Source organism: Athene noctua, chromosome 6 (genome assembly GCF_965140245.1).
Source record: "Athene noctua chromosome 6, bAthNoc1.hap1.1, whole genome shotgun sequence".
NCBI lineage: Eukaryota > Metazoa > Chordata > Aves > Strigiformes > Strigidae > Athene > Athene noctua.
Genome location: NC_134042.1, coordinates 51,446,285 through 51,461,624, shown reverse-complemented (window position 1 = coordinate 51,461,624; position 15,340 = coordinate 51,446,285). Strand labels below are relative to the sequence as shown.

The window sequence follows — 15,340 nt, the reverse complement described above, 5'->3', positions numbered from 1 at the left end:
TTCATAAAATCATCTCAGAGGAATGATGGGAAAAAAGTTCCTTACAGCCCATGAAATAAGGCACGGATCTATCCTACCGACACAGGGAGAACACAGCAAATCTATCTTTAGATCAGGTCTTGAAGGTGAGAGAACAAAGAAGACGTAAGGACACATATGGAAGGACATACGGAAGACACATAAGGACACAGGGAGAGAGCTGAAGCTCATTGAACGAGCAGTATTTATCCAGTGGGTCAAACAGCTCTATTCTGGCATTATTTAATTTTGGGCCAGGTGATGGTGTCAGGAATAGTGTTCTTTAGGCTACTTCAGCGTGCTTGCTTCTCCTGCAAGGGGCAGTGGCAGCCATGAACTGGCTGACGTGGGGTGATTGATATGGGGATCAAAAGTGCAAATAGTCCAAAGGGAACTCAACCAGTTCAGGGAAGAACGGTACATGAGGGGACACAAAATGTCACGGCTGAAGGACAACCTTTGGCTCAGACACCTTCCACCTCCATTCCCCTTTGGGTTGCACCTCTCCTTCAGCACCCATGGCTTGTCTGGGGCACCGATAAACTCCTGGGATAAGAGAACTACACCCTGAGCAAGGGCAGGCAAGTTTTATCCGGGTACCCTAATATATTTTAACAGGGTACCTGCAATATACTATGCAATTTTATTTACGATTCCTAGGCATCGATGCTGATCTGAAACTATCTTCACCAAAGACGATGCATTCCTCATCAGAATTAAGTTTCTGTAATGCTCAAAGGCCTCTTCAAAATTTATTTATGCTATATTTTACTATGACGAAAAGCATGCCGCATGCCAGACACACAACTCTTACTTGTCGTGCATTTGCCTGAGGACATATGCCATAATTTTTATGTAGATCTTCAGTTTTCAAAGTTTCATTGCTCTGTTTCTCTGTTAGTTTTCATTTTTGCATTAATATTTCTGAGCAATTGTATGACATCATATGAAATCAACACTAACAAGAAAATCGTTGCTGCCATTTACAGATTTTTTTAAAAAACCAGTCCTGCCTCAAAGGAATTTATATAAGTAAGGCAGAGTAATGAAAAATATTTCTAGGGAATCATATTTTTCATTTTAAACCTGGATCTGATCAGTGTCAAAATCCTGACTGCCTGCTGTTTGCATTCATTGGACAAGTACACAACAGCAGGGGGAAAAAAAACAAGTCGCGAAAACACACATCCCATCATATCTGCTCTTCTGCTGTTTGTACCGTAAGTGGAGCATGCTTTCATTAAGGGCCGAGCTTCTGCTGGAGGGGTGCCCACATGTGCTAGACAACGTAAAGAAAAGCACATCCTTGTTTGGGTGGTGATGGCGATTCGTGCAGTTCAGCCACCGCCACCCGAGGCTCTGGCTGCAGCCCACAAAGCCAGCGCTGTGCTTCCGTGCACGCACAAGGTCCATCAGGATGGGGAGCCTCAACCCTACCACGAGGGTGTAAATGTAGTCAAAAGCAAATAACTCATTGACTAAAACAAATTTCTGCAGCTTGAGTCATTTTTCTCACTAAATTGCTCTTCAGTTTACTCCATTTTCTCCCGCATGTTTCCTAAAGTTGGACTGATGCGCTGCCTTTGCCAACAGTAATCAATTCATATTGCAGATTCTTCTGCTGAGACAGAATAAATGAAAGTTGAGTGTTACCACCACGCACAGGCTGAGGCCACAGCCTGGGCCTTGATTTTGGCAATGTTGGGTGAAAGCGTACACTCCTAAGTACAAATAACTGTATTTTTTTTTCACTGAAGGGAACAGTGCAACAGAAGCCTCAGGTTACATCACCGTTACTGCTTCAAGCACAAGAGCGTGATAACCTCCTTCTCCTCAGGATTTGTCCTTTAGGGAATTACCGTTTTGCCATTGTTGGCAAAAGCCAAGAAGGAGACTTGGCAACAGAGCTCTCTGGCTCCTGCAATGCATAAATGTACATGAATATCTGCATAAATGTACAGATATGCCTGAGACACCCTGAAGACAAAGATCAGATATTGCCCCAAAATGCAAGGTATCCCAGGAGGAGGTTGCACAGAGCTTGCTATGAAGCTAGGGAATTCATACAGTCGGCCCCAGGTCCGTGTTTTTTTCTTTTTCATTAATGTGAATCTACCCTTCTTCTTTCTTTTTTTTTTTTTTTTTTTTTTTTTCTTCTTTTTTTCCTATAAATACATCTTTCTCAGCTTTCTCATGCTTTCACAGTACTGGTGGGACCCTCCTTGCCTGCTGCACCTCTCTTCCCCATCAGATCTGACCAAACTGATGAGCTGGCTTTAGAAATCACACGCAGTTAATTTTAGGACATACTCATGTGTCTTGTTTCCTTAAGAAACCAGACTAAAAAGTTAATATGAATTAGGTATTAACATTACTAATGAAATAGCCAGAGGTTATGCTTATATAATGAAAATCAGACCAAGGCGGCCCCAGCAGGCAGTAATTGCTTGGATCAAATGAGCGTGTTAGATTTTGCCTGTAAATTTTTATGAAGAAAGGGAGTTTAGTTTCACGCTCCATGTTTTGCGGTAACGTGAATGGGCACCGCTCTGCCTGGGGTGTTTTCTGTTTGCATCTCTAGAAAATACAGCCCACAGCCTTCAAAAGAAGCTACTCCAGAGGTGCACGGCTCAATTCCCAGACCAGGAAGAGTGGTTACCGTCAGGAGCCTCTTTGGGATCAAAGTCAGAAATTTGGGACCTCACAGAAAAAGATGTATTTATGTGTATCTGAATTTCTTAAGAGGTAATCAGTAGAATTTTTTTTTTCAGAATTATACATAAGAATTTGCTTAATCTATCCAAACATTGGGACACGTAACTGTTTTTAAATGGTAATTAGAAGACTTTGGTACAAAACTGAAATGACAGCCCTCAGCTTGCTATTTCGACAGTCAAGCCTCAGGCTTGCAAAGAATAAGCAAAGGAGGTATCAGTATTGCAAACTGCAAATTGTAAAACAGAACCAATGCTTCTCTAATTCGATTTACCAAACCCTAGAAAATCAATAAGAAACATGCCTTTGCATGTTGCACTCTTTTTCTTATTCCCCCCCCCAAAAAAAACCCCTGTGTCTCATTTCACAAGTGCAGACATAACAGGAAGGAGAAAAAAAAAAAAAAAAAAAAAAAAAGCAAAGCCTTGTTTAGACTTCCAAAAAGAAATGTGAAGTCTTTGGGGCAGCTTACAACTCTCTGTAGAAGGCAGCTTAAAATTTTTCATGAAAACAGCAGGAGAAATATTTCAATATACATGTGAATTTTCAACCCTCTCACTTCCCCGCCCTGAAATTAATTACTACAGATGTAAGTAATAATTATTTTTTGAATGGTTCTGAATACAGCTTCTGGATATATTTGGACGTACAGCTATTTTACGTGTTTTATAGTAAACCAAATGAAAATACTCAGCTTGCAAACATCTTTCCCTTTGCAGTAGATTGTGTGATGGCAGCACCATGATCCCGAGAGAAGGAACATCTGGAGAATTACTACCTATCAGGAGGAGGCCTTGAGTGCGCTGAAGTAAATTCCTTGTGACTTTCATTCTAAATACTTCAGTAAATAACAATTTCCATTCATTTATTTCCATTTTCATTCTATAGGTAGAAAAATGACACTATACTTGTGACTCCCTCCTTCAACTGACAGGACCTCCCCTTTCCCTTCTTGACTTTCTTACCTTCCCTCATATGTCATTAAACACATCTCCACTTTTTTTTCCTCAAATAACTTTTCTAGCATTTGCTGTACCAGTTTCTCTCAACTTCTCTTTAACCAGTGCTTAAAATGGCAGATAAATTTCTCCTATGCCCTGCTTTCCTACCCTTATATTATCCTCTTGTGCCTGAGACATGCCTTTATTTTAACTCTGGTAGGTGACAAGAAGCAGGATCTGACAGAAATGTGTAACACTGTGCTGGTAATTAATACACGGTGGAATCTGGCAGCCCCATTCCAGGAATATTAAGAAAAATAAAGCAAACTCCAGAGAAAGAGGGCTGGAGACAGATGGACCCACAGAGGCGATGGGCCATGCAATGCTCTGCGTTGTTGAGCACAGCCAAGAAGAAGATGGACTCTGAGCCCTAATTCACTGCAAACACATGCCGGTGTGTCCAAGAGCTCCACTCACAGAATGCAAACATGTCAAAATCCTTGCATTTTCAATATAATACTATCCCTTTTGGTCACTGCAAGAGGCAACGTGGGCTCTTTAGGGGTCAAGGAGGTAACTGGACTTGCTCTGCCGGGTAAAGGCTGCACGGCCATGGTCCTGCAGAAGAAGCTGTAGAACCCCTCCATGACTAGGTCGGGATCGCTGAGATGAACTGACTTCATTTGTTCTTCCTCTGCTTTCAGATCTGTATCTTCAAGTATGAAATGTCTTCCCCCCCATTCTCTACCAACAAGTGGTCGTAGACTCCTACCTATTCCTCTTGACTATACCCTGCTCTTGCTGTATCCCTAATTTCCAACTTAGTCTGCCATACAAGACTCTGGTAAACATAAATGAGCATCTCAAATGGACCTTAGTTTAGGCTTCATATGTCTCTTATTTTTCTGCTCAGATCTGTATTCAGATTCTTCCTTCGGCAGTGGGAAAACCTACTGATGCTCTGAGGTATTAGAATGGTGTGCTGCTCTTGAATCAGGAGTGTGTCCTCCTCTCACTGCCAGCCTGGAAAAAAAACCTCATGAAAACTAATAGGCAGAATGGATGGGCTCAATTCTTTCTTTCCTTATTTTGACACGTGGAACTCAGATGGCAGATGTGCCCAGATGTACCAAGATGGTTGTTCACCACCTTTATGCTCTCTAAATTTGGGCATCATGCAGGAGAATGCATGGTAGTGAAAGGAATACTTTAATCTTTGCTTCCTTTGGCTCTGGCGGCCCATGGAGATATTATATACATTGTGGTATTTCTCTGTCACCTTCAGAACGTTTCTTTATGTCAAAGGTTGGCAGCAGGACTGGTGGTACACTGAATCCATTGTCCTCAAGGGCATTCCCCCTTTCGGGAAAGGGACCAACCACTTCAAGCCCCTTTTACCCTGCCAAAATTGTCTAGACTGGTTTTACAAGAACTGCAAATCAGTCCAGGTCCCTTGCTTTTTTTTTTTTTTTTTTTTTTTTTTTAAATGAACAAGCCCGAAATTTCCGTGAGGAGAAGAACACATCCATAATAACTCCTTGGAGGGCCAGGGCCTGGATGCATACTGCAGAGCTGTGCCGTCTCCTCAAGACATGCTTGAGGGCTCTGAGCACTGTCAAAGCACATGAACAGCAGCTCTTACACTCACTCAAAAAGCAAAACTCTATGGCCACTTAGTTAGCGCCGCTTTTTTTAAAACGGTTATTTGTCACTGTTCAATTAAAGAGGAGCGCAGCCATGCAGACTGCTTGGTGACTAGATGCTCCGTCACAGCAGGCTTGGCAGATACTGCAGCTCAGCATCCTCAAAGATCATTAAAACCCAGCACCGGGAAGCCACTGTCCATGTGTCCATGTGGACAAACGTGGACAAGAGCTGGTGCTTGTTAAAAAATAAAGTGAAGCACAAAATGAATCCCCAAAAGGCAACGAGAGGAGTGTCTGGGCTTAAGTAGAAAACAAAGTGCTCTAAATAACTCCTGTTCCTCCCTGGTTCTCCCAGGAGGGAGCATCTGTCACACACTACCATGCCAGCAGGATAAATTCAACTGAACAGACTTCTGCTCACCATCAGTGTGCTGTACGTGCATTAAATAGTTTCAATAATTTTAATAATTTTAGCTTTAAATAGAGGGGTGGAGGGAGAGCTAGAAAATGACCTTAACGGAAGACACATAGATAACATACATATAAATGAAGTGATTCTTACGGATTTCCAATTCACTTCTCAAATGGATTAGTTTTGTTCTTCAAACGTTTCTTTTCCGTGTTACAAAGCACCCATGGAATCCTGAAAGTCCTGACAGCACATCAGCTCCTGGCATCCATGGTGAAACAGCTCGTTCCTCCTCCTTGTGCCTCTACGTACACAGAACTGAATTATTTTCATTGCATGCACCCCGCTCAGCACGGCATGGCAACTTTGCTTCAGCATCTCTGTTCCACCTGCTTCCTGCCTGCACTGTACCTCTGGCTCTGGCCTTTTCTCTCCAATAGTTTCTGCTCACAGCAAAACTTTTCAAAACTCTTTTTGCCTGAGCTGGTCATTAGAGACAACTCCAACTCTACAATCTTACTATATGCCAACCAGTGAAGATACTTTCCTGTCGTTATAACACTGTCTAATCTAATTATTCCTAGCAGAACAATCTGTCTTTAGTGAAAATCCTCAGTCTAGCACATTCTATTATCAGGCTTCTTTGCCCTTTAAAAGTTTCATTATTAAGCACATCCTCTGCGTTGGTTTCTACAACCACCTGGCAAATACAGAAATGGAGCTAAACCACTCTGCGTCTCATAAGAAAGTCTCACTTTTGTAAAATGGCATTAAAAATATTGTCAGTGTTAGAGACTTCAACAATTCCACAGAAAATTCAGCAAGCCTAAACCAGCAATCTACTAAATATTCCCCAAATCCTGCCTGGATTCTGTCTCAAGTGAAGCAGCAATGTACAGGTCAGGTAAAGAGGAAGAGATGCTTGTGCTCTGATTTTGGCATTCTTAATACAAAAGCAATTTACTGATCAGATAAAGGTAATGGTGTTAATCGAATCAGAAGCAGCTACCAAGACACTGACCCACTGCATAGCCCACTGGCAGTGTTTTGCAATGCATTAGAAGATTAAAACGAAGATTAAGAGCAGTCACTTCTTACAACAGCGGCGTGTTGGGCTTCAGGCTGCTCTCTAGCTCAGACCCTCGCTTCAACCTGGAAACCCTCCAGCCCTGACTCTGTGATGAACTTTGCGCAGCTGGGAGCTGTGTTTTCTGTCACTCCTGAAGGATGCTCATCCCCACTTTTATTGTTAAATAAAAGCCACAGCAAACCCCAGTAAAAAATACATTGCTAAGTCAAATAAACTAAACACAAACAGTGAAGAAGGCAATTTGCTGGTAGCTAGTACCCGTAGGTGCCAACAAAAATAAGAAGTTTAATTATCACCCTCGTTTCAGGGGGAATTACTGCAATAATGGATGTGTGTGTCCAGATAGCTCACTAGGTTCTAAATCACCCACTTTTAAATGTGGCTTCAGATAGACGAAAATATTTTGATTAACCTGACAGAGAGTGTTGTCAAGGAAATTAGAGCAAAGTAAGTCTAGATAATTATATAAATAGATAATTAAAAGTAAAGTAAAACGAAATGGAAAAAAAAAGGAGCTAAAAATCCTAATGCAATTAATTTAATTATATATTCTTTTACTTCAGCTTTTTTTTTTTATTATTTTTTTTATTTTATTAATTCCTCTCTGGCACTGGGAATAACGGAACCGATTTGTGCCCAATGATGCAAACACGTATTGAAAGTCACCAATTTTCCTTTCAAATTAGTTAGATTCAGGCAGAGACAAACTCTGAGTGAAGGAGAGTCAGCACCCTCCAAGTATCAAAGCCCTTCCCTGGACATGTCCCAGTCAACTGCACAAGTACCACGGAAATTATACAAGAAAAAAACCCCATCCACTCAGCATAAATAACATGCTCAAATTGTGTATTTATTTTGCAGTTTACAAAGCTAATCACAGTAGGAGATCTGCAAGATAAGAAAATACTTTCTGCACTCACATTTTCAATGTCTTCAAGAATCTGTCTTAATCCCTGGTCTCTTTCTCCCCACATGAACTATTATTTCAGGCACTGAATAACCAAACATATACTTTCTGAATCAATTTGTTGTGGTATTATTTGAAGAAAAGCAAGCTCAACAGGAGAGCGTAAAACAAGAACAAAACAATATCAGATGGATTCTCACAAGTAAGCAGCAAAACATCCTCATTCGATCATGGCAGGTCCCAGTGGGGAGCGGCAGCTGGGGGCACACGGGTGGTTGGACCCCCAAGACCCCAACCAGGCACGGCACGCCTCAGCCAGACCCCAAATCTGGCAGCCCAGCTGGTAACATACGACTCAGAGGTGGACATGGTGGCCAAAGAGGTGTTCGTAGCAAGGCACATAATTTTCTAACCATAATTTTCTCCCTGAGAAAGCCTAGCAATGCCGAAACCCGAGGCATCAGTATCAAACTGGCACACGGGTAGCGTTTGGTGTGGACAGACTGTAAGCAGGATCACGAATGAGTGTTACGGCACAACAATTTTCTGCCTTTAGAAGATAAAATTGTGAGATTTTCTATGGGCTTTTCTAGAGGAAAGTGCAAGTGCAAAGATCACTTTGCCCTGCAAAGGGGAGTAAGCAGAGGTGTTGCCATTTAACGAGAGTTTAAGCAATGCACAGATTAATTCTTTCACTACTAAACCTCAGGTTTGTAGCCTTCAAACCTTCAAACAATTACAAACAACCTTCAAACAATTCCTTTAGAATTGTTAAAGGGGAAATTAACAGGGATGGTTATGTTAATTCAACAATTCCTCTGCAAGTGGGTCAGTCCCACGCTGCTTTAACAGTGCCAATTCCCATTGAACAGTTCACAGTGAATTTGTGAAGACACAAGTGTGATCAGCTTTAATGTGGTCAAAAAACCATCTTGGTTCTCAGGGATCACCGCGTGTTCCCATAGGAAAGCTACAGCTCTCCCTGTATTTATCTATTTACATGGAAGATCTAATAAAAGATATATAGATACATACAGAGAGAGAAAAAGTTTAATTTCACTGCAAGTTTCTTTCATGTAATCTTTCTAGCGTATCTTGAGCCACAGCCTCTGCAAACTCTCTGAGGAACAGCTCTTTAATCTCTGAGTTTCACACTGCAAAGGTGCAAATTAGTTTCCGGGATCTGCAAGTGGCAGAGGACTACCTCTGCAAGATGGGAGCAAACCTTCCAGAAGGAGGAGAAACAATTCTGACTCACAGAAGATGAAAAGAAGGAGGAAAAAATAAATACATTTTAAAATAACATAAAATAAAATTTAAATAAATAACATTTAATAAAATTTAATAAAAATTTAATAAAATAAAATAAAATAAAATTAAATGAAAACCTGTCACTCCTCACAGAGGTCAGCAGACTTGAAAGGCACATCCTGCACCAACGAATTTCTTTCCTCACCTGCCTGATCCCTAAGCGATAGGCGAGGATGCGGTCCACGGCGTCGGGGTTCATCTGGGTCCACTGGAGGCTGTAGGAGTAGACACGGGGTCTGTTCTGCCACAGCGGGTTGTAGGTGTCGTAGTAGAACTCGGGCGCGTAGGCTTTGCCTGTAGGAGACAGGAACAAAACCAGGGAGAACAAAGAAACCGGAAAATGATCAGGCAGTCAGTTTTGGAGCCAAGTGTTGAGACCTGTTGAGATCCAGCCTGCAACCATCCCCTCCCCCTGTGTTTTGAGTCATTTTGTTAAATATCTTCTTCCAGAAACGCATTTTGGAATTATTCGCCTCCATCCACTTTATTTTAAAGGATTTGTGGCTATGGTTTGCCTTTATCATTAACTCACTCCTCAGTGGCATCCATGGCCCAGGTGTGGCCGTGGGAGGGGAAAAATTAACTGAGCCCCTAGCAAAGGCAAGCTGGAGAGATGTACAATGCCTCTGCACTAATTTTTCATGGCCCATGCTGACTAAAATAGAGAGATCAAACCAATCTGCACTTAACTGAGCCGAGAAAGACTCAGTGACAGCTGCTGTACCTGGCACAAATAATATGAACTGACAGCCGTGAGCTGGAAATACAAGATGGATATTTCCAGCGACTGCTGCCTTCATCACATCTTCCCCTCTCCAACTTCCCAAGTGAAAATGCACGCAAGCCGTCCTTCATAACACCGCAGATGTGCACACTTACATTGCTTAGCTGAACGTGCCGATTTGCACAACAGAGGGAATCGACATCTCACAGTGCACGTTGGGTACACGAGTGTTTCACCAGACTGTTATTACAGCCTTCGCCCTTTATAAATATGAAAAAAACCTAAGGATGATTTCCCGAACGCATGCCAAAATGTTTCTTGAACTCATTAAATTTTAGTTCCCTTCGACTTAAACCCAGGAATGCTAATGACACCTTTACATATAAATTACCTTTGCACCATCCCATAACGAGTGATTTGTCTATAATAGCAAAAATGACACCGGGTGCCCAACATGTTTGCCCAGCCAAATGGGCAATCTGAGATGCATTAGGGCAGCCGAGCCATCTAGACCAGGTGGAAGATGCGACACCAGAGCTACAGGAGACCCAGGACCTGCTAGAGCCATAGTTGGAGCTGCGTGCACCATCCCAGAGCATCTCATATACCACGGGGCATCTACATACAGGCTAATCAGTTGAGTCCATTAAGGCTACAAATACACGTGTGTCTGCAAAACCCTTTGGGGGAACTTCACTCCACTGGAATACACAATTCCAACATACTTCCCCCACCCCAAAAAAAAAAAAAAATCTCAGTGGATTTGTCCTAAAGAAAAGTCAAAGAACCTTAGAGCACACACCAGTACGTGCCAGAAAGACATAGATCAGCTTTCTATTTTTTAAGTCATTTTGCATTGATCTTTTTTTAGCATGTCATACCAACAACGCAGCATTGCTTCCGTTTCTTAAAGCAAAAAGGTTTGGATTGACTTGAAATGATTTTAACAGCTGCATTTGTAGGGAGCATCGTTAACCACCAGCTTTTGCCCTGACTGATACAACAGGAACAAAACCCCTTTGGCTACCAAAAAAATTGGGAACCAAAAAATTAAATTAAAAAAAAAAATATAAATGAGTGCAGCCCTGCCTGGGTGTACATGTGGATGAAAGGCTGGACATTATTCAGCAATGTGTGCTCACCAGCCAACCATGTCCTGGGCTGCACCCAGAGCAGGGGGGGCACAGGGCCAGGGGGGATTCTCCCCTCTTCTCCGCTCTGGGAGACCCCCCTGCAGGGCTGGTTCCAGCTCTGGGGCACCAACAGCAGAAGGACACGGACCTGCTCCAGCGGGGCCAGAGGAGGCCACGGAGATGCTGGGGGGGCTGGAGCCCCCCTGTGAGGACAGGCTGGGTGAGTTGGGGGGTTCAGCTGGAGGAGAGAAGGCTCCGGGGAGACCTTAGAGCGGCCCCCCAGGGCTGAAAGGGGCTGCGGGAAAGGGGGGGGGACTCGTCATCAGGGGGAGGGATAGGATGAGGGGGAACAGTTTTAAACTGGAAGAGAAAAGATTTAGATGAGATGTAAGGCAGAAATTCCTCCCTGTGAGGGGGGTGAGGCCCTGGCACAGGCTGCCCAGAGAAGCTGTGGCTGCCCCCTCCCTGGAAGGGTTCAAGGTCAGGTTGGACGGGGCTTTGGGCAACCTGGGCTGGTGGAAGGTGGCCCTGCCGGGGGCAGGGGGTGGCACTGGATGGGCTTTGAGGTCCCTTCCAATCCAAACCATCCCATGATCCTATGATCTTTCACAGAACAGGTCCATCCTTGCCTTGCCTGCCTCTGCCTCCGTTCTCTGGAGTTCCTGTGATTTGAGCTTAACGCTATTAGAAACAGAACGGGGGCAAACACAAACCGGGTTCCGCTGTGTTAAACGCTACTTTTCATCACTTGAACAATGCAAAAAGGAGACGAAACATGGGAAACCAAAACATTTGTAGAAGTTATCCTGCGAAGATCTAAAAGAGCGTTGGTATTAAAGAAAAACAGAAGCAGAGCGAGGTCCTTCCACCTCCCAAAGCTTATACCTCTGTCCTTCTATTTCCGCAGGGTTTTTTTTCAGGGGCATTAATTGTGAAATGCAGTAAAAAAAACAAAAACCAGAACAGCCTCATGGGAAGACGTGGTCTGCCTGCTCATGTTGACCTACGGGAGGGGTATGTATTTGTTACTCACCTCCTTTAATTCAGTTAGTAGCTTGTGCCAAAACACATACTGTATTTAGGGGTTTTTTGTCCTCAAAACTATTCTTATCTATAGGTGTAAATAGAGACGGCTGGGGAGGCGTTTTGACCTAGAAGTCTGAGAATTTCAACCATCAGAAAGGTAGAGAGAAGAGGGAAAAAGCATATAAAAATATTTCTTTTTTTAAAAAAGGGACAAGGGGAAAAATTCTGTGAATATATATACCAATCGTGTAGTTATTGATCAAGCTTTTATCTTTGGGTGTGTCATCCCCTCCAACCATGCTTTTCTTTTCAAAGGATGAAAAGCCCTCTTAGCCAAGATATTTTTGCCAATTGCCCAACAAAGCTGCACATTCAATTAGACCAGACTAAAGTAGGTATGTTAGTGCCGAAGTAGCAAACAACAGTACTACAAGGACAAGCAAAGCAAAACTGCTGGTTTTAAAAAAATGCAATGTAAGATAAATGAAAAGATCAGTGGTCGACAAGATTTGTTTTCCTTATTTATGTGCAGTGGAAATAATAGAGAAAAGCTCAAGCTGAATGCAAATTATAATCTTCCCCCTTCTATTGCAGGTGGACATAATGGCATCTTTGGGGGTCTGCAGAAAGGATCCATAATTAGACGTTTCTCTCAATACGGGCACTTGAACAACACAGTCACCTTTTGAGAAATAATGAGGACTCATGAAGAGTCACATTATTCTAAATCCCTCTGAACAGAAGAGCTTTCTGGTGTGAATGGAGATGTTGGAAATTTAACAACACAACATTAAGACCTTAACTCGTGAACTCCAGAAGTACAAGGAAGCCGGGCGGTGTCTCGGAGCGCACACAAAGCAGAGTTTGCCTTTGGAGGGGCGGGAGCTACGGGACACGTAGGGTCCCTGCCTGGGCTTGGCAGGCGTCCCCGTGGCCACTGTTCCCGTGACCATTTGCTCTGACTCTGGACAAACATCCCAACCAAGCCTGCCACCACCCAACCGTGCCTCTTCCAGAGTCAAGGCTGTCCAGCAAAGATTATTCTCCACTAGAGAAACTAAGAAATGATCAAGAGCTGAACAGACCTAGGAACAGCCTTGGCTTAACACCACTGTAGGGAGGCAGAAGCTTCCTTGGAGGAAATCACGGGCAGTACAGGTTAGCTCAGCGGCTCTGGCCATGCCTGGAAGAGGTTATCACATAGTCCCCACCTGCAGAGATGTCCCCAACACCCCATCCCTCAGGGCTGCCAGCTCTACCTCAACCTGCCTTTCTTCTACAGCCATGCCAGCTTCCCCTTGCAAAAGCAAACCCCTTTGTTTTGTTCTGAGTACAAGGAAACATTTTCCCGCCTCACATCATTTGCCCTTTTTAAGCACAGGCAGCAAAAATGGCCGTTCTTTCACTCCATCTTTCACAGCATTCAAGGATTTTTTTTAAAACATTTTAGGACGGGCAGGCAGAGCTCAGCCAAACCTGGGACCAAACCTTGCGAGGCTTCACCTCACTGGAGATAGTGGTGGGTGACCAACTGGCCACTCTGCTGCCCATTGAAGGGGATTGTGGTGTGCTGGGAGGGACCCTCAGTCTGTGACAATTCAGATATATATATAGGGGAAAATGGTGAAAATTTTCTCGGTCCTCAGAAGGCTACTGGTGAGAGGAGCAGCACGCTGTGGCTGTTGGTCGAGGGGCAAAGTCAGGGCAGCTTCTATGGATCCAGGAGCGCCGCATCCCTGGGAAGGGCAGCCTCGCAGTGATGTCCCAAGGGAGAAGAGATAATGCCATGATATTTTTTGTTAAAGCAATCTGAACTCGGGTTTAGAGCTCCATTAACACGTACTAGTTTTAATTAATCCCTCCCTCCGTGCTCACGCTGCTGGAATCCGACTAACTGTGATGCTTGGGGTTCTGCCAGGGAGAGGATACATGACACAGTCTGATGTGGAGTGCATTGCTTGTTTTCCTTTCTATCACTAACAAAACTTTTTTTTTTTTTTACCTTCTGAATATGTAACACGTGCAAAATAAAGTTGGGATTGTGCACATGGGGAAGGTGGGAGCGGGGTAAGGAGAGCTAATACTGAATGCAGTTTTGCTCCTCTGGGTTGGCCCCTGCATGAGACAAAAAAAAAAAAAAAATCATAAACAGGACAAAAGTTTCTGTTTGAAGACTACACTGCTAAAATAAAGCATGAATTCCTCCCCGGCACGCTTGCGGAGGCCACCCAGCACGACCAGCACAATTAGACCATTACATATCCTGCTGCATTTGTTGCTGTTGTTCCATCAGCCTGAACGCATCTGCATATGAAGCCCACAATTATCAATTAGGGTTAACGGCACTCCTGGGCACACGGGGCTTGTTCAGGATTTTAGTTGTCTCTCTCCTCAGGTTAGCACAGGGGGAAGAAATAAAAACCCAGCACCCAATTCTCCACTCCCATTCTTCTGGATTCACAAAGCACATCCCAGCCCTGCTGAAGCTCCTGAATAGTAGAAACACTGCAGAGGCCTGTGATTATTGGCAGTGAGCAGCAATTTTTCCTTCTTGCATCTTTAATTTCTAGAGGCCAAACAGCTCTTTTTATGGGGCATTATTGGTGCGTTTTCTGCATCTGCACTTAACACCCAGCAGCCAGGGCAAAGTCCTACTCACAGACCCCCTCCTAGGGAAGCAGCCACAGGCTCTGTAGGAGAGAGTCCCCCTCTCTGTCCTCTACCACCATAGTTACAACTTGCTCCGTATTAATTTATGTGAAAGTCTGAAATAGGACTTTAGGGAGATGCGATACCAGGTCTCAAGAAACACTGATCTGAGGACATGACTGTGATTAATCAGTGTGGCACAAAGGAATGTACATCCCAAGGTCCTTTCTGAGTAGCAGTTCCCAAGCACTAATGTGTCTTCTGGGTGGGACAAGAATATACTCACTTCTAAAATGTACTGAGCGTGAGGACTTAGTTGAAGAGTACTTCAAACAGTGGATAGGCAGCTAGGGACAACTTAAACAGGTATATTCATAGGAAGAAAAAGCTTACTGCCTGCAGACAGTCGCAGTTATCTGAGCCAGCTTCAAATGAGACAGCATCTCTGCTGAAAGCACTGTGGCTGCTCCATTGATGTGCGCGGGCAGGAGAAGCCAACGTGGTGGCAGGCAAATCAGTTCAGCGTTGCCCCACGCTCCCCATCGGCTCTCGGCCTCTCGGAAATAAGCACCGAGCACTTCTCTGCTGCTTGGCACCACGTGCCTGCGGGCAAGCAGTAGGTAGGGCACTGTACAGCTTAGATGAAGAAGAAACTATTCATTGTACAGCAAACTGAAGAAAGCCCATGGAAAAATATACTTAATGATGAATTTGGAAAATATTTCCATAGAAGTGTTTTATCGGTGGTTTGTGTTTTGTTTTTCTGGTGAC

General features: G+C 43.7%; 1 protein-coding gene across 1 annotated transcript in view; it reads right to left on the bottom strand.

The window, feature by feature from the left end:
- Window positions 1-15,340, bottom strand: part of MDGA2 (MAM domain containing glycosylphosphatidylinositol anchor 2) — a 392,576-nt gene that overhangs the window by 43,280 nt on the left and 333,956 nt on the right. The window contains exon 10 of the mRNA XM_074909039.1: window positions 9,183-9,331. Within this exon, the coding sequence (XP_074765140.1) occupies window positions 9,183-9,331 (149 nt within the window). The remainder of the gene's footprint in view (window positions 1-9,182; window positions 9,332-15,340) is intronic.